At 41.0% G+C, this 20,346-nt stretch overlaps 2 protein-coding genes across 2 annotated transcripts; both read right to left on the reverse strand.

The window, feature by feature from the left end:
• Positions 1-835: 835 nt before the first annotated feature.
• LOC134318592 (phospholipase A and acyltransferase 4-like) lies at positions 836-4,995 on the reverse strand. The gene is made up of 4 exons (XM_062999593.1): positions 4,978-4,995; positions 3,247-3,367; positions 1,938-2,236; positions 836-916 (listed from the first exon to the last, which is right to left on the reverse strand). Exons 1-4 carry the CDS (start codon positions 4,993-4,995, stop codon positions 836-838), a joined length of 519 nt encoding a protein of 172 aa, XP_062855663.1.
• Positions 4,996-5,734: 739 nt separating this feature from the next.
• Positions 5,735-17,029, reverse strand: bgna (biglycan a). Its single transcript, XM_062999545.1, has 8 exons — positions 16,961-17,029; positions 16,317-16,562; positions 14,058-14,170; positions 12,305-12,518; positions 10,360-10,470; positions 9,553-9,646; positions 8,638-8,776; positions 5,735-8,566 (listed from the first exon to the last, which is right to left on the reverse strand). Exons 2-8 carry the CDS (start codon positions 16,555-16,557, stop codon positions 8,369-8,371), a joined length of 1,110 nt encoding a protein of 369 aa, XP_062855615.1. The 5' UTR covers positions 16,558-16,562; positions 16,961-17,029; the 3' UTR covers positions 5,735-8,368.
• Between the last annotated feature and the right edge of the window lie 3,317 nt (positions 17,030-20,346).

Consider the following 20,346-nt stretch of genomic DNA (forward strand, 5'->3'; position numbering starts at 1 on the left):
CTAATAGAGTGGACAGTGAGTGGACACGGTGTTTAAAAACTCCAAAAACAGACTTGAAGAACAGGGTGAAAACAGATTAAAAAGTATGTAGAGAAACAGATGGACTACAGTCAGTAATTGTAGAACTACAAAGTGCTTCTATATGGTAAGTGGAGCTGATAAAATGGACAGTGAGTGTAGAAACAAGGAGGTGGTTTTAATGTTATGGCTGATCGGTGTATATAGTTAACTGGAGATAATGATCACTAAATGATATACCTAAGGTCGATAGTAACACACTAGTTTAATATATTTGTAATTATTGACACTGAAAACAAAAGTATACTTTCACCTTTAAAAAGCACAATGGTTTATTTAATATTGTTAATAAAAAAACAGTAATAAGCATTTTACAAAGTTGTGCAAACTGAAATGCAGAACATCCTGGGATGATACTGGGGTTTCACCAAATAATCCTAATTTATTGCTAAATCATCACAACATTGCAAATGTTAAAATAATTTTGTTTAGACCATCTCTACATTCTTATTAGTCACCTTTTCCTTCTAATACAGCTTTCTAAAGATAGCGTGAAACAATAATTAAGGAATGTTGTTTTTCAGGAAAGAAAAAAATGTTTTGTTATTTTTTCAGACATTCCAGTGTAGGGTCGGGCATTAAGTGTTTTCTTTACTCTGTTCTGACTCATCTGACTCAGTATTAATAAGTGAAACTGAATCAGACGGGTAAGAGCAGAAAAAATTACAATCGGACTAATACCATACGTACAAAAACGAGATTAAAAATGTAATGACGGCATTGATACGTGCATCGATTTGATCAGGATCGTTGCAGGTCACGATGTCTCCTTCCACACGATGTCTGCAAACACTTTGGTCGCCTCCGCACATTCTTTGTTTTTGGCCCGTTTTGGGATCTGTGTTGAGCGAAAACACAAATTAAACATGGATTTAGAACCAGCCTAGAACCAGCTTAAGCTTAGTGGTGAAGGTACCACCAAGTTGCCACTTTGGGCCCTTGAGCAAGGTCCTTAATCTTCACTTGCATAGATTGTATTCATCTTGGCGGCACAGCTTTCTAACACCCTGGCACACCAGGCTGGCACGAGTTCCAACCCCAGCAGTGCTACCGGCTTGGACTGGAGTCCAACTGGTCGTGTCTGAGGGAGGACAGGTAGGACGGGGTTCCTCCTGACTGCCGTTCCCACTGTGATGTGCGATCTCCAGGAGTGGTGTGGATGTTGGCACATGGGGGTTGTATGGAGCATAGCGTGTCTCCCATCTATCCAATTCATCATACAGCTGATTCATTAGGCTCTAACTTTAATCATTTTGGACATTTTGTCATACTTAAGGGGTTCGTGGATGCAGCAACATGCTGTTTTTTAATGCACTGCCATCTAAATATTCAATAGTCGCTGTTTTTTTTGCCTTGCTTTCTACACACAGATACATTAATGGTGTAAATCAATAGGTTTATGTTCCTGAAATGGGCATAGCAATGCCTTTTTGGTAACAGTGGTGCATGTGAGTGTCAGTGATGTATTAGATGTCGGGCTGATGGAGGTTCCTCATACCGTAGTACACATTCAGCAGATCTGATCAACACAAATACATAAGGGACTTTGATAAGGGCCAAATGGTTATACAGCAGATGGGACAAGCCATGTACCACCAACAGCGTCTTGCTTGCCTGAAGACTGAAGGCTTTTGGTTCTTAGTATGAACCAACAGTGGTGGACGAAAGATAGAAAACACCCGGACAGGTCGCCAGTCCATCACCAAGCACACGTTGGCCTGACTGCACATCTTTAGAGGCTGCACATCTTAAGGCTGCCTGGCCTAGGGAATCAACCCCAAGCCCTTCTCCCCGTGAGCCGACAGAGCTACCCACAAGTCTTCCCTGGCGAGACTGCCTCTGGACGTCCTCAGACTCACCTGGTTACACACGGATTTCCCGTAGCGCACGTACGTAGCGAAGTGTTCGCAGTTCAGCGTGAAGATCTTGTACGGAAGCTCTCTGTCCAGCAGAACGTCACGTCGCTTCTTGATCTCCAGCAGCTCGGAGGGTTCCAGGCCGTGGCAGGTGTTGTTCACGGACAGGCGGGCCCCTTTGGGAACGTTGACGTCCGTCAGGAGCTGACGCCGGATGCACGTCTCTCCGAGCAGGAGGTCTCCGCAAACCGGGAACATGGCCTGCAGGCAGTTACGAAAGCTGTTCATCAGGTTGGTTTCATCTGAGGGAAAAGGTGAACGAAAAATGACTTTCATCATATGCTGTACACACAGGCGAATGGCCAAAAGTATTGGGACGCCCTTTCTAATGATTGAATTTGTGTTTCAGCCACAACAGTCGCTAATATGTGTAATAAATCAATCATACAAGGGTTCTTCAAAAAGTTTTTTTTTTAACTCTGCCACTGTTCTCACATCATCATCACATGAAAATCTTCTTCCCCTTAAAGCTTCTCTGAGTGTCCAAACAGGTATAAATCAGATGGAGCTAAATCAGGACTATAAGTGTCTCTCAGTCTCTCAGACACGACTGATTACTACAGAACAGAACAGAACCGAACAGAACAGAACAAAAACAAACAGAACAGAACAGAACCAAACAGAACAGAACAGAAACAAACAAACCAGAACCAAACAGAACAAAAACAAACAGAACAGAACCAAACAGAACAGAACATAACAGAAACAAACAAACCAGAACCAAACAGAACAAAAATAAACAGAACAGAACCAAACAGAACAGAACTGAACAGAACAAAACCAAACAGAACAGAACCAAAAAGAACAGAAACAAACAGAACAAAACCAAACAGAACAGAACCAAACAAACAGAACAAAACCAAACAGAACAGAACAGAACCAAACAGAACAGAACCAAACAGAAACAAACAGAACAGAACCAAACAGAACAGACACGAGCGATTACTCCCCCTCCACCCTCACTGCTTATAACCACAATATAAAAGTGAGGAAACTTTTTGAAGATCCCTCATATAAAGGAAATGCTGTGCTTGTAAGTTTGCATATCACTTCATAACAGTTTAGGGAAGGCCCTGTGCTGTTTTTTAATGGCTGTGCAGCTGCACACAAGCCTAAGATTACCATGCACAATGCAGAGATGTAGAGCACACAGCTAACGGACTTTGGAGCAATACATGTCATATGTACAGATGTAATGTTCTGGCGTCCATGTACTTTTGGAACATAATTCTACTGAACCGTGTTTACTCACCTGCGACTGCGAAGTGAATGACATACCCGTCTCCGTCGTACACGCCCCAGTGCGAGTAACCAATCGGATACAAGAACTCGATCAGATCTCCGAACTGGGCGGAGGCTTCGAGCTCAGCAGCCTGAACAGAACGCGCAGGTTTAGGAACCAGTCGGGCGGCATGAGTGATTAAACGTCACCAAAACAATGACCAGGGCACAAAGTATTTACACCTGAATTCCTGTGTTTCAGCCACTACACTCGCTAACAGGTGAAATTAATCCATCACATAAAGGAACTTCCTCACCGGGAAACTGCCTCAACAGTTTAGGGAAGTTTCTGTTCTAGCATGAGTGAGCTCTATAAAGACGTGAAGAAACTCCAGCGTCCTGCACAGAGCCCTGACCTCCCATGAGAACATCTACTGAGGCAACTGAGGAATGGGCACAAATCCCCACACACAGAACCACTTCAAAGTCTTGTGTTGTTCTAGCTGAATAGATCACACAGAGGTCTCTCTGTTTTAATAAAGCTAATGGTCAGGTGTCCCAATACTTCTCGGAAGCTTTGCTTTTAGTAGCCATCAACAAGCTCCCATAATGACACCATGATGCTTTAATCTTCAGCTGTTTTTATTTGGCAGAACTGGTGCTTATTTGTTGGTTTTCCGGCACACTGCTGTCCTGGTTTAAGCCCCACCATGGCCAGATTGCTACTGTTGGGCCCTTGAGCAAGGCCCTTAACCCTCAATTGCTTAGGCAATATACTGTCACAGTGCTGTGTCACTTTAAATAAACGTACTACTGTATATGATTTGGGGCAAGCTGTAGCCTAGCGGTTAAGGTACTGGACTAGTAATCAGAAGGTCGCTGGTTTAAGTCCCACCATTGCCAGGTTGCTGCTTGTTGGGCCCCTGAGCAAGGCCCTTAACCCTCAGTAGCTCAGACTGTGTACTGTAACTGTAATGTAAGTCGCTTTGGAAAAAGGCTTCTGCTAAATGGCTCGGTTTAATGGATCAAACTAACCCTATTTATATAGCGAACTTTGACAGTACAGTTTAGGAAGTTTTCAATTGTGTACCGGTACTGTTGGTTTACCACCACCGACCACCCCCCCAAGTCCACAGAATTGGTTGTTAGTTTTCCAAACTCAGTGACCCGAGTCGTGTTTGTAGCTGCTTTACACTTCCACATCTTGGACATCTTGACTAAGCAACTAGTGCTAACTGAATTGCCGTAGGATTGCTAGGATGCCTCATAGTGCAGATTAACCTTAAATTTTTTATTTAATTGTGACTGTATACTGTCTAAGCAATTGAGGGTTAAGGGCCTTGCTCAAGGGCCAAACAGTGACAACCTGGCAGTGGTGGAGTTTGAACCAGCGAGCTTTTAATTACTAGTCCAGTACCTTAACCGCTAAGCTACAAATAGTTGGCTCGATTATTAACAGCAAAGGAATCAGAAATAAAAGCTGATTGTATATTTCTGGACAAATAAATACGTGCTCATAATTAATGATCATTCAGATTATTAATCATTAAGATTACAAGACCGCCACACGCTACACACTCCTTACAAGTGTGCGTCAGACCCCAGTTATCCTCGTTACCCGAATCTTTGGCCCTCAGGACCCGAATCGAACGCCTCTTCTCTAACCCGCTCGTGTACTGACGTATTAATTTGTAAATAAAATAAATATTTAGCACTTTTTAAAATAAATCCGTATTTAAATGCGTATTCTTTAAGAACTCACCTGCTCTTTATAGTCCATCGTGGTCTTTAACCTGATGAGTGAGAGTAGTGAGTGAAGTGACAGGAGCCTGACGAGCAGGTCCGACCAGAGACATCACATCAGCACCTGTACGTGTGAGTGGGTGGGGACTGTGGGTGTGGCATTCAGGTACGACGGAACCCATGAGAACGTACAGAGAGATGGAATTTGGGTTATCACTGCCCTTCTCAGACATATACGTAGATTCCTGTATGAAAGTGGTATAGGTGGCACACAGCAACAGGAGTCCTTGGGATCTGGGTTTGATCCACGACTTTGTGTGAGTGTGTCACGAGGATGGTAGGACGGGGTTCCTCCTGACTTTTGTTCCCACTGCGATGTGTGATCTCTGGATGTCGGCACAGAGATGTGGGGTCGTATGGAGCATAGTGTGTCTCTACTTTTGCGAACGCACCACCAGCAGCGGATCTAATCCTCATACCAGACACCTGACTGGCTGATAGCACAGCTGAGATTCGAACCCTGGATCCCCAGATCTCAGCAGTAGTGGGTTGGCACACAAAAGTAAAATGATTTGGCGCCCAGGTGGCGCAGCGGGATATTCTGATAGCACACCAGCGCCGAGATTCTGAACTCCTCGGTTGGCTGGGAGCCATCTAGCGGGAATAAAGTAATAATCATTTAAATATCCCACCTTTCACACATTATTTTGATTTAAAAAAATCCATTAAATGAACCAGACAGTTAAGCATTTTTTTTAATGTTTTTTATTGGTTTATTTACAGAGTATCTGCAGATATCAGAAAATTTATTATAAGTACTTTTTAATGCTACTAATAGACTTTGTATCTTTAATACAGATTCAACAGAAAGTACATGATCTATCCTGTTTGTAGTTAAAATTAGCACTTTATAAAGAAATGTAGAGCCCAAAGGTCTATATATAACCAGAGAGAGGACGTGGCACAATGCAAAAAACAAACTAAACAAAATAATAATAATAAAAATAAAATAAAGTAATAAAATAAAACAGAAATTGAGAGAGAGAACAGAGAATAGAATAGAGAGAATGATATCTGCCTGTAGCTAAAATACTCGATATCTTTTATGATACTTGAAGCCAGCAAGCTGAACACATGCTACACTTTAAAGCTGTTAGCAAACTTTACATACGTGTACTTTATTTATACATTTTATCAACAAGCTTTATTCTGGTCAGGGTTGCAGATGAAAACAGCCTAGCCATTGGGAGCTTCACTTATCAGTGCGCTCTTAGTGCAGGTCCCAAGCCCGGATAGAAATAGGAGGATATTAGCGCATTAAATTTTCACCCAATTGCGTTATGCTTGCTCTCTACTGGTGCTGACCCCCGTCACGATTGAGGAGAGCGAGACTGACACAAGTCCCCTCCAACACGTGAGCAGTAGCCGGATATGCGGATCAGCCTTGTGTACGGAGAGCCACACCCTGATCAGCATTATTCCTCTCTCTGTGCAGACGCCATCAATCAGCCAGCAGAGGTCATAATTGCACCAGTTGCACCATCCAACTCTGTGAACAACAGGCCAATCGTTGTCCATGCGGCCGCCCAGCCCGGCCGGATGGCAGAGCCGAGATTCGATACGATGTATTACGATGTATTCGAAATCCCAGCTCCAGTGTGCTAGCGTGTTTTACCGCTGCACCACCTGAGCGGCCTGTTAATCATATATCGATACACGAACCATCACCCCTACGCGTCCCACTTTTATTAATAGTGCTGGAATAATATATATTTATTAGTAAATTATTTATACCGGAAAAAAATATATATTAATAATACAGTCGACCCTTGAGTTACGAACCGTTTACCATATGAACATTTTGGGTTACGAGCAATCTTTTTCAACTTGACGTACGAACAAATTTCGGATTACGAACCAAAATTCGCGAAACACGTGACGTCACAAACAAGCTGACTCCGACCGTCTCTCTCTCTCTCTCTATATATATATATATACAGTGAGCAAACATTCGAACAGCGGACTGTGTTTTTCCGGTGTTTTCTTTATATTTTGTAAAATTCAATATTAAAATGGCCTCAAAAAAGGTGCAGAGGAAGCGCAATGGTGAGAAAATGAACAAATCTATTACAATTTGTTGTTGTATAATTACTCCTGCCAGTAGGGGACAGTGAGTAAGAGAGAAGAAGGAATTTGGCTGAGTAAAGTATTCTTTCTTTCGTGCAATTACACCTACAAAATACAACACTACTGAATAATAGAGAAATATGAAAGTTATTGTTGTTTCTGGTAGATACATTTTATATAAAAGAAGGAAATGTATTATGGTGTATGGTACAGCACACGTACTGTACTGAAATGTGAATACACAGTACTACTGTGTATTATTGTTTATTAATGTTTATTACAGTATTATCTATTCTATAATTTAAGATTAAGGGAAAATATACGTGTATTTATAACAAAAAAGAGCATTTAAGACAGAGAGGTTAGGGGTAAGGGGGGGTTTGGGAGGTCTGGCACAGATTAATTCTGTTTACATTATTTCTTATGGGAAAAATAGGTTTAACTAATGAACATTTTGACTTAAGAACAGAACTTCAGAACCAATTACATTCGTAAGTCAAGGGTCGACTGTACAAGAACATTTTAAAGGAAAATAATATTCAGGAAATAATGAAGCTTCATCCTGATCTGATCCATCAGCTCAGAAGATCAAAAATAAAAGAAGAAATGATTTTTAAACTTGTTCATTTTGATCATGCGAACACAAAAATAAGAGCAAAAGAAATAAACGTTACTTTTCACGATTCGTTAATTGAGTTCTTTACAACTTTCACTCGTCCCATCAGCCGTGATTTCACCTAAAATCACTTCTTTTTCTAACTTTTTACTTTCACCACTTTTCAATGTGCATGATAAGCTACAGCTTTAACAACTTAAAACACCTTTGTACATCCAGCCCACGGTCCTAATATTATTATCGTTATTATTTAAGCGCTCGGTCTCACCTAAATTAGTGTAGAAGGTTTAATGAAGCTGGAATAACACTGAAGAGACGGAAAATGAGGAAGCCTTGACGTTTCCTCCAGTCACTGTGAGCTAATATGAAATAAAAGCATTAATTATTAATATAAAATAATGATATTACACATATTACAAGGGGTGTCCATATACTTATGGCTGTTTAGTGTGGAGTTATATGTGTGTGTATGTGTGTGTGTGTGTGTTCGCTCTGCGTTTATTTCTTATGGTTGCCGAGCTGGACGGCATTAATATAAAATAATGATATTACACATATTACAAGGGGTGTCCCTATACTTATGGCTGTTTAGTGTAGAGTTATGTGTGTGTGTGTATGTGTGTGTGTGTGTGTGTGTGTGTGTGTGTATGTGTGTGTTCACTCGTGTTTATTTCTTATGGTTGCCTAGCTGGACGGCCATGTGGTCGCTGACGCAGCGGAACGTGGCCGGTTGAATCTCCCAGAATTCAATGGGGTTCCCGAACAGACTGATGCCGTTGTAGAAGACCTTCTTCATGCCAAAACCCACCGGGCAGAAGTCGTTCACCCCCACTGAGGTGATGTTATTGGAGTGTAGATAGACCACCTGTATGAGGAAGAAGCACGCGGTCAGGACGGTCGATAGCTCTCGGTCACACCCGACACGATGACACTCACCTGTAGGTACTTCATGTTGGCGAGGCCGGAGGGCACGGCGGAGAGCCGGTTGTGGTCCAGGTGAAGCTCCCTCAGGTTGGGCAGGTATGAGAGGGCACCGCGCTCGATGTGGAGGATGTGATTAAATCCCAAACCCAGTCTAATCACACAGAGGGGAGAGTTAGTGCAGTTCAGTGTTTCGCCACAAGAGGGCAGTAAATGACCACACCTAGTGTGTGTGGTGTTGGTACAGTATGAGTGTATGATGGTGGTGTGTGTGGTGTTGGGTGGCCACCTCCATAACCTCAAAAAGGAGGGCATCATACCCCGAAAAGGAGAACATCAGACCCCAAAAATGGAAGGAGGGCATCAGATCACAACAAGAAGAACATCAGACCCCAAAAAAGATAGGAGGGCATCAGAGCCCAAACAAGAAGTGCATTATACCCCATAAAGTAGAGCACCAGACCCCAAAAAAGAAAGGAAGGAGGGCATCAGACCCCCCAAAAAAGGAAGGAGGGCATCAGACCCCAAAAGGAAGAAATCAGACCCCAAAAAAGGAAGGAGGGCATCAGACCCCTAAAAGAAGGACATCAGACCCCAAAAAAGGAGGGCATCAGACCCCAAAAAAGCAAGGAGGGCATCAGATCCCTGAAAGGAGAACATCAGACCCCAAAAAAGCAAGGAGGGCATCATACCCCTAAAAGGAGGACATCAGACCCCAAAAAAGGAAGAAGAGCATCAGATCCCAAAAATGGAAGGAGGGCATCAGACCCCCAAAATGAGGGCATCAGACCCCAAAAAAGGAGAAAATCAGACACCAAAAAAAGGGGACATCAGACCTGTGTGGTGCCGGTACAATATGAGGGTGTGATGGTGGTGTGTGTGTGGTGTGTGGTGTGTGTGTGTGTGTGTGTGTGTGTGGTCCACGCTGACCTGTGGAGCTGCTTGTACCGGCTCAGGTCCTCCAGCTCGATGGCCTGAATCTCATTATGGTCCAGATGAAGCTCATGAAGACTTGCAGGTAAATCTGAAAACACCAAACACCAGCGCATTCATCTCTCAGGCCAGCACAGAGCCGTATCGTGTACAGAGGGTCACGCTATGCTCCGTGTGAATCACCCACCACTCACATCCCACAGCGATTGCTAACAGGTGTAAAAAATCAATGATCTGAAGAAACTGTGCAGCAACAGTTTAGGGAAGGACCTTTGCACAGAGCTTTGACCTCAGCCCCACTTAACAGCTCTGGGATGAACCGGAACACCGACTGATCAATCAGCGCCCAGCCAGTTCGAGCGTTCTCTCTGTTTTTTAAACTGGACGTCCGACCAGCTCACGATCAGGCGTCCGGATACTTTTGGCTGTACAGTGTAGCAGAAACCTTGACTTTATCCTTGACTTGGTTGTTTATTCGGATCTGTAAGTGCACGCTTGCTCTGTTATTTTTAGATCGGTGCCCAGTATAAGTTGATGCCCGCGCTGTGCCATGTGTGATTGAAAACCAGCACAAACCCGCACTGTGGGATGCGATCCAAGATGCCACTGACCTGCCAAAACACTTCAGCGATCCTACACTGTTTTCCACTCGGTTATCCTCCCAATCTAGTCATATCCAATTCCCTAATGGTATTTTACCTCTACTCCTGACCTCTGACACGTGTGCAGTACCAGACAGGTTCATTCGGAGATCCGGATCACGCACGGAGAGTCACGCAGTGTTCATTAGAAGTCTGTGATTACCTTTGGGTACACCGGTCAGTCTCGCCTCAGAGATTCGTAGGTAGTTCAGTTTGAGTCCCGTAAAGGCTCCGGGTTCAAATCCGCTGTTGTGGATGGGATTACGGCCCATTTCTACACACACACACACACACAGAATACAAACACACCCTCAGTGCTTTAAAAGGACCACGTAAGCTGCAAGACTGACAGACAAACAGATTAATAGACAGGCAGACAGACAGACAGATAGACAGACAGGCATATAGATAGATAGATAGATAGATAGATAGATAGATAGATAGATAGATAGATAGATAGATAGATAGATAGATAGATAGATAGACAAATAGGCACAGACAGACAGACAGACAGACAGACAGACACAGACAGATATACAGACTAACAGACAGACAGATAGATGACAGACAGACAGACAGACAGACAGACAGATAGATAGACACAGACAGATATACAGACAGACAGACAGACAGACAGACAGACAGATAGACAGAAAGACAGATAGATAGACAGATAGATGATAGACAGACAGATAGATAGATAGACACAGACAGATATACAGACAGACAGACAGACAGATAGACAGACGGACGGACGGACAGACAGACAGACAGATAGATGATAGACAGACAGATGGATAGATAGATAGATAGATAGATAGATAGATAGATAGATAGATAGATAGATAGATAGATAGATAGATAGATAGACACAAACAGATATACAAACCGACAGACAGACAGACAGACAGACAGACAGACAGACAGATAGATAGACAGACAGATGGATGATAGATAGACAGACAGACAGATAGATAGATAGACACAGACAGATATACAGACCGACAGACAGACAGACAGACAGATAGATAGATAGGTAGACAGATAGATGATAGACAGACAGACAGACAGACACAGACAGACAAACAGAAAGACAGACGGATAGACAGACAGACATATAGAGAGATAGACATACAAACAGATAGATGATAGATAGATAGATAGATAGATAGATAGATAGATAGATAGATAGATAGATAGATAGATAAGATAGATAGATAGATTATAGATAGATAGATAGATAGATAGATAGATAGATAGATAGATAGATAGATAGATAGATAGATTATAGATAGATAGATAGATAGATAGATAGATAGATAGATAGATAGATAGATAGATTATAGATAGATAGATAGATAGATAGATAGATAGATAGATAGATTATAGATAGATAGATAGATAGATAGATAGATAGATAGATAGATAGATAGATAGATAGATAGATAGATAGATTATAGATAGATAGATAGATAGATAGATAGATAGATAGATAGATAGATAGATAGATTATAGATAGATTTATAGATAGATAGATAGATAGATAGATATATTATAGATAGATAGATAGATAGATAGATAGATAGATAGATAGATAGATAGATAGATAGATAGATAGATAGATTATAGATAGATAGATAGATAGATAGATAGATAGATAGATAGATAGATAGATAGATTATAGATAGATAGATAGATAGATAGATAGATAGATAGATAGATAGATAGATAGATAGATAGATAGATAGATAGATAGATAGATAGATAGATAGTCGGGAGGTTAAAACTCGACGTCATTTTGGGTGTTCCAACAGTCCGTGACCCAAAACACTCATCAGGACTGGAGGCTAAAATTACGTTTCAGGAACGGCCTTTTAAAACACAACTCATTATAATGATTCAGACTGAGCTTAAAAGGTCCAACCAGGGCCAGAAAACATATTACATACTGTCCCAACTTTTTCTGATTCAGGGGTGTATATATACAGTATAAGGCTCATTTAAAGGGTGACGATCATTACATTAACATTACAACACACACGTGTACTGTACAGCTACTTTCCATCACGTTATGTGTCTTTTTTTTTTGGGAATTGGTCATATCTCACCGATGACGTGCATGTTACCCAGGCCGTTGAAGGTCCCCGCGGCCACCCTGCGGATGCGGTTGTCGTGGATACGCATCTCCACGAGGGACGGCGGCAGGTTGCGAGGAACAGAGGTGAGTAAGTTGTGCGAGATGTAAAGCTTCTGCAGCCGCTTCAGAGGGAGGAACGCGCGAGGGTTTACACGGGTTATCAGGTTACTCCTCAAAATCAGAGCCTGGAACGAGAGCGGGCACACACACACACACACACACACACACACACACACACACACACACAGTCACACACACAACTTTACAACTTTAGCCACCGATAAATCAGAGGTTTAGTCTGGGTCTCGTCCCTCAGAGTCTTGGTTTGGGTTGCTGACATGAATTTAATTACTCAGAGTCCTGATCAGAGTCTTACTCGGAGTCTGGGTGTCTGTACTAAGAGCCTAAGTCCAGGTCTTGGAGTCTTGGTTTGGGAGTCCAAACTAAGATTCTGATTCATTGTCTTAGTGTCTATACTAAGAGTCTTATTCTTGGTCTGGGAGTCTGTACTAAGAGCCTCGGTTCAGGTCTTGGTGTTTTAGTTTGGGAGTCCAAACCTAGAATCCAAGTGTTGTTCTAGCTGTCTTTTGAGTCCTTGTCTGAGTGTCTGTACTAAGAGTCTTTTTCTAGGTCTTGGTGTCTGTACTACAAGTCTCAGTTCAAAAGTCCAAACTAAGACTCTTAGTGTTGTTCTAGCTGTCTGGTAAGTCCTTGTCTTGGTGTCAGTTGTAAGAGTCTTATCTTTGGTCTGGGTGTCTGTACTAAGGGTCTTATTCTTGGCCTTGGTGTCTGTATTAAGAGCCTCAGTCCAGGTCTTGGTGCCTTGGTTTGGAAATCCAATTGTTGCTGTCATTGTTGACTCTGTACTAAGAGTCTCAATCAAGGTTTTGGTGTCTTGGTTTTGGAGTCCAAACTAAAAATCCCAGTGTTGTTCTAGCTGTCTGTTGAGTCCTTATCTTGGTGTCCTGGTTTCAGAGTCCACACTAAGACTCTTAGTGTTGTTATAGCTGTCTGCTGACAGAGTCCTTGTCTTGGTGTCTGTCCAAAAAGTCATCTTCTTGGTCTTGGTGTCTGTACGCCAAGACTGTCAGTTCAGGTCTTGGCGTTTTTGGTTTGGAAGCCCAAGCTAAAAATCTCAGTGTTGTTCTAGCTGTCTGATGAGTCCTTATATTGGTGCCTGTACTAAGAGTCTCAGTGTAGGTCTTGGTGTCTGTCCTGAAAGTCATCTTCTTGGTCTTGGTGTCCTAAGACTCAGTTCATGTCTTGGTGTTTTGGTTTGGGAGTCCAAACTAAGACTCTTAGTGATGTTCTAGTCCCTGTCTTTGTGTTTGTAGTAAGAGTCTTACTCTTGGTCTGGGTGTCTGTACTAAGGGTCTTATTTCATGTCTTGGTTTGGAAGCCCAAATTATGACTCTTGTCCGAGACTTATCCTTGGTATTGCTGTCTGTACTAAAAGTCCAATTCTTGGTCTGGATGTTCATTCTCAGACTTTTGGTTTAGATGGCTGTGCTAAGAGCCTTAGTTCAGGTCTTGGTGTCTTGGTTTGGGAGTCCAAGTGTTGCTCTAGCTGTCTGTTGAGTCCTTGTCTTGGTGTCTGTACTAAGAGTCTTAATCTTGATCTTGGTGTTCATTCCCAGACGTCTGGTATAGGTGTCTGTACTAAATAAGAGTCTCTGCCTCTTTGGCACCAGTCTGTACGTGTGGAATTTAGGAAAGCATCTCACGTAGAGGTTGGTGAGGCCTTTAAAATCTCCCTCGCGGATCTCGGTGATGCCGTTGCACTGCAGGTCAAGCAGCAGGGTGTCGGGCGGAATGTTGGGCGGCACGTAAATCAGACCTGCGGGGCGAAACCGAAAGACGTCGGTCAGTGGAATCCCGTAAACGCAGTCCGAACCCATCTGGAAATAAAGTCTAATAAAGCCGACTGGGTGGACCGGGTTCAGAAAACATCCTGTTTTATTTCACTTGTAAACTTTTTGGAAGGCAGTAATTTGGGAAAGATTTGGGTAAATTACCGAGTGTGTGTGTGTGTGTGTGTGTGTGTGTGCTGGTGTGAGCTAGCTTCACCCACCGAGCGCTCTATATAATTACGACCAAGCCGGGCGAACGGAGCTCCACGTAGCAGAGCTGAAACCCAGAGAGAGAGAGACGCTGCGAACCGTAAACATCTGCACATCAGAAACGGACGCGCGCTCCCAACCTTTCCAGCAGCTATTTCTGGAGCTGCTGGTTGATGATGAAACGGACGGCGGTGTTTACGGCACACCCCGTGGTGTGTAATAAGACCATAAACAGTGACATCTGTAATAAAATAAGCGTCTGCTCAGGTGTCTGAACACACACACACACACACACACACACACACACACACTGTACAGCATCTGGTCGCTGAGGTTAAACGCCTGTGTGTGGCGTCTGGATGTTAACCCCTCTGTCACCACTTGACCCTTGATGTGGCGGCCAAAAACCTTCCGATCTGTCGTGTGTTCATCCCACAGGCATTTAAAACTCGCCTGTGCTTTTGGTGTAAGCCACGCCCTTCGTGCCATTTCCTCCCCTGGCTGCCGGAAAGCACATAAAAGAGAATTATTACGGAATTCGGTCTGCACCTCAGTCCTCAGGGTTACGTTTTCATCAACTATTTTATCCTGGTTTCACCGGGAAACACAGGACAGGGTGCAAATCCTCTGCAGGTTTTCGGCTACCCCCCTTTCCCCAAGACTTTGCCAGCCGGTAGATAGCACCGCCAAGGCTCGAACCCAGAACTCAGTGGTGGTGGGCTAGTACAACAAACTGCTGCACCAAACAACTCTGGATCTAATTACGCAATAATAATAATAATAATAATAATAACAATAATAATAATAATAATAAAGAAAGATAATAAATAATCTATAATAATATTAATAATAATATTAATGATTAATATATAAATGTAATAAATAAAATAATAATAAAGAAATATAATAAAAAAAATCCATAATAATAATAAATATAATAGTAATATAATAAAGAAATATAATAGAAAATCTATTATAATAATAATAAAGAAATATAATAAAAATATTATAATAATAATAATATTAATGAATAATATAATAATAAAGAAATGTAGTAATTATAATAATAATAAATATAATAATAGTAATAAATATAATAATAGTAATAAATAAAATAATAATAATAAATATAATAATAATAAATATAATAATAATAATAAACAAATATAATAATAATTCAAGTTTTTTATATAATTATTAAGTATTTATAATTATTATTATTAGTAGTAGTATAAATTATATTTTACTATTATTATTATTATTATATAGCCAAAAATATTGGGACACCCCTCCTATTTATTATGTTCAGATATTCCTAATACACATTAATACTATCAGATGTATAAAATCAATGATGTAAAATGAATCACATGCCTACAAATATTTATCAACAGTTTGGGGAAGGTTTTGTCCCCTCTCTCCTGTATGACTGTTCCCTGTGCCGGACCTTTAACCCTGCTGTAAACCAGGGTGTCCCTCGCGGTCTTTGTAAGGTGTCCGGATACTTTTGGACATATAGTGTATAATGTCAGCACTTAATGAATAAATGGTACCATCAAATAAACTCATGGACCTTTATGAAGAAGTTGAGAGTCTCTGTTCTACATCACTACTATGTGCTACGTATCACTTCTTTCTTATAATAAACAGTGTCGCCCAGTTAAATGACATGTTTTAGCTAAACAAGTCGATAATATAAACAGAACCATCCAAAAATAATAATATTTGTACGTATTTACAGTTTTTTTTTATTAAATCTAAGCTTTAATAAGTTTGATGCTCAACATCACTTATTTACTCCCGTCAGGACACTTCAGACATCAATTATCTTCCCAAAACTATAAAAATAAGTAACGATACACTGCTAGCAATAATAAAACCTCACGCTGACGATTATTCGCGAAGTTGAGTAGGAACACTGACCGAGATCCGAGCACTGCACCACCTTCTGGTGACAGGTGCACCCGAACGGGCACGTGGGCGTCTCCGGAGGATAAACGTCCTCGAACGCCGAGCCTTCCTCCTGATCCTTCATCATCGTCATCATCAGATCCCTGACGTCGATGTCCTCCCCGAAATCCCAGAACCCTCTCTGCTGGAAGGGGAGAGCGGAGGACAGCTGAAGGGCCGCCAGCTGCAGCAGCGCCGCCAAGAGGACCGACATCGTAGCTGCAGGATGAAAGCCAGAATATTTATATCGGCTCGAACGGAACAGATTAGTCTCTAAAACTCCAGGACTCCACTGAACCACAGGACAAGTAGCTACCTCTAAATTACCTCTTTTTTTAAGCGATCCACATTTTGTCCATAATTTGTACCGTGACCCAGGCAACACAAACTGGAATTGTCATGGTGACGGTGGACGCTGGCGCTTTTGGCTGCCGCTACCATTACCGTATTTTACCGTATTTTACTGTATTCTTTGTATTTTTATCGAGTTTTCCTTTCATTTTCATCTTTATATACACTCCTGTAATCACTACCGCTCCTGTTGATAGGTGACTATGAAGTGTGTTGGGTCATTTTAAAAGATGCGGGCGCTGCGTTTCACAATAGGAACTTTTTACCTGGACTTCAATTTTCTGGTCTGGTCCTGTGCACCGCTTCCACGAGTAGCAGCTACAGCTGGTCTCCACACGCGCACGATGTTAAGGTATTCTGACAATCAACTGAGGAAACTCAACAACTACACTACTCTATCGTGTTTATCAGTAATAAAACAACTTGGACTTTTACGCCGGCGCTGCTACATTCATAGGAGCTCCCGGAGAAAGTTTGTTTACTTCCAGTCCGACTCCAGTCCCAGCGCGATTCCATCTATCTGGCCAGCTGTGCGCTCCAACGCAACACTACATGCGGAGCGGGATAGAAAACGTGGAGTGGACTTCAATACTCTTCGACCGATTCCCTCAGCTAATGAAACCTCTTTGGCTCCCCCTGTGAAAATGTGCTTAATTAATGCACGCTCAGTGGGGAATAAGGCTCACGTCTTAAATGACTTGTTTATTAGGACCAATTTGGCCTTTTTGTTTGTAACTGAAACCTGGCAACGAAATATGGATTTCGTTCACCTAAATGAACTTTGCCCGCTGGACTGTTCTTTTATTGGGAGTCTGGTCGCGGTGGAGGTCTTGCTGTGTTTTGGAAAAATCAATATAATTGTCAGTTAGTAAATATTGAAGAGTTTACTACTTTTGAACTGCAATTCATAAAAGTTGGAGGGCTAAAGCCATTTTACTGTGCTTTAATATATCGACCTCCTGGTCCAGCTGGTGAGTTTTTATCTGAGTTTACTGATTTTTTAACCTCTGTTATTAAGCTGAACAATGTTCTACTGGTTGGAGATTTTAATCTGCATATTGTTGATGCCTCAGATTGCGTAGCTACAGAATTTATTAATATTACAGAGTCTCTTCATTTTAAACAGTTTGTTTCAGGTCCCACTCATTTAGGTGGTCATACTTTAGACCTTGTTTTCTCTCTGGGGTTAGATATTGATCATATCTGGTGTGAAGATCTTTTGATTAGTGATCATAAATGTGTCTTTTTTAACCTGTCTGGAAATGTTGAACATTTTTGTCCTAAAACAATGACACATTCTCGCATTATAACTTAGAAATCGATTGATCAATTTTTAACTCATTATGGTTGTGATTTCCGAGATAGATTGCAGTAATGCTGAGTTTTTAATGCAGTCTTTTAATAAACATTGTTCTTCAATACTGGATAAAGTAGCTCCGGTAAAAGCCAGGTCTAGAGCCATCCATAACAGTGTTCCGTGGATGACTGATGAGGTCCGCTCCTTAAGACGGAAGTGCCGAAGTTATGAACGATTATGGAAGTCTACTGGGTTGGAAGTACACCGCCTTTACTTAAAAGATCTTCGTCTTTCTTTTAATGATTTAGTAAAAGATGCTCGTTCTGCTTATTTTGCAAATCTAATTTTATCATCCAAGAGAAATTCTAAGATTTTGTTTGATACAATTAATACCATTGTTTTGCCACCAGTTACAACATTGTCATGTGTGTCTGTTGAGGATTGCAACAGATTTCTTTCTTTTTTTGTTGATAGGGTAATGGCTATTAGATCTAATATTCAGATGAGGTCGTATCTGTCTAATATTGGTCCTCCAGGTCTGTTTACTGCTTTGGATTCTTTCCAACCTATCGATTTAGATAAGTTGTTGGATGTTGCTGGGAAATTAAAGCCATCAACAAGCACCTTAGATGTGATGCCTTTTTCATTATTTTTAAGAGTTTTACCAAGTATAGGCCCTGCATTGTTAAATATAATCAATTCTTCACTGGCAACAGGGTGTGTACCTTCTTATTTTAAACATGCTATTGTTCAGCCATTAATGAAGAAACCCAATTTAGATCCTGCAGAGCTTAAAAATTTTAGACCTATATCTAAACTCCCATTTTTATCAAACATTTTAGAGAAAGTGGTAGCTAACCAGCTCACTGCTTTTCTGGAGAAATATAATATTTTTGATAAGTATCAGTCAGGATTTCGAAAGGGACACTCAACAGAGACCGCTCTTTTGAGGGTTTCCAATGATTTGTTAATGTCTTCTGATGCAGGTGAATGTTCTGTTTTGGTTTTGCTTGACCTTAGCTCTGCGTTTGATACTGTGGATCATCAAATCCACTGTTATTTTCTTTGTATATGTTGCCTCTGGGACAGATTATTAATAGTTTTGATATTGCTTATCACTTATTTGCTGATGATATCCAATTATATTTTTCATTTAAACTTAATGAGTTGCATAATATAAGTAGACTCTTGAACTGTGTGGGTGCTATTAGGGACTGGACAGCAAATAATTTTCTACAGCTCAATGCAGAAAAGACTGAGGTCATGATTATTGCCCCTGATAAGGTGACCCTCTTGATTGAAAATTGTCTTGGATCTCTCTTTTCTGCTGTCCATTCAGATTTAAGAAATCTGGTTGTTGTTTTTAATCAGTCTTTGTTATTTGACACACATGTTAAACAGCTGACTAGATCTTGTTTTTTTCATTTAAGAAATATAAGCAAATTGAGATCTATACTTTCAAATACTGACCTAGAGATGATTATACATGCTTTTATTTCATCTCGTATTGACTACTGCAATGCCCTGTTTTCTGCTCTTAGTATGTCTGCTTGTGATCGGTTGCAGACATTACAGAATGCCGCTGCTAGATTACTTACGAGCTCAAATAGACAGTGTCACACAACCCCACTGTTAAGATCTCTACACTGGCTTCCTGTGCAGTATAGGATCCAGTTTAAAATTTTGACTTTTACCTATAGAGCATTGCATGATCAGGCTCCGATGTATATATCAGAGCTACTCCACCCATATATATCGGGGCGCTCTCTTAGGTCTAGCAAGCTGAACTTGCTGTCTGTCCCCGCTTAAAGTGGGGATCGTGCGTTTGAGGTCAACACTCCAAAGTTATGGAATGCACTACCCAACTTTTTAAGATCTGCAGATTCTGTAGATTCTTTTAAAAAACAACTAAAGACTTATCTTTTCAAGCAGGCATTTGTATAATGTTGAATGAATTATTTCTTTTCTTTTATTTTTATTTTTTAATGTATTCTATTTTTTTTATTTTTTATTTTTACTTTTTATTATTATTGTTTAATTTATTTTATGTTGTGTTTTATTATGTAGATGAATGAATATATTTTGTATTGCAATGTTTATGTAAAGCACTTTGTGATCCTTATCTGTGAAAAGTGCTATATAAATACATTTTACTTACAAATGTAAATATACTTCATTAATAAAAACAGTGGCAATCTGGTCCCACTGTGGTTTACACTACGTACTGTAAAGCCTCCACAAGAGGACGTTGGTGTACAAGTTCATTTTGTGTTGATGTGCCTGTTAAAATTAGTTATTAGTTAGTTAGTATTTTTTCTGTGACCCATTTTTTTTTGCTCGCAACCCACCCAAGGG

The sequence above is a fragment of the Trichomycterus rosablanca genome, chromosome 7, assembly GCF_030014385.1.
Source record: "Trichomycterus rosablanca isolate fTriRos1 chromosome 7, fTriRos1.hap1, whole genome shotgun sequence".
NCBI lineage: Eukaryota > Metazoa > Chordata > Actinopteri > Siluriformes > Trichomycteridae > Trichomycterus > Trichomycterus rosablanca.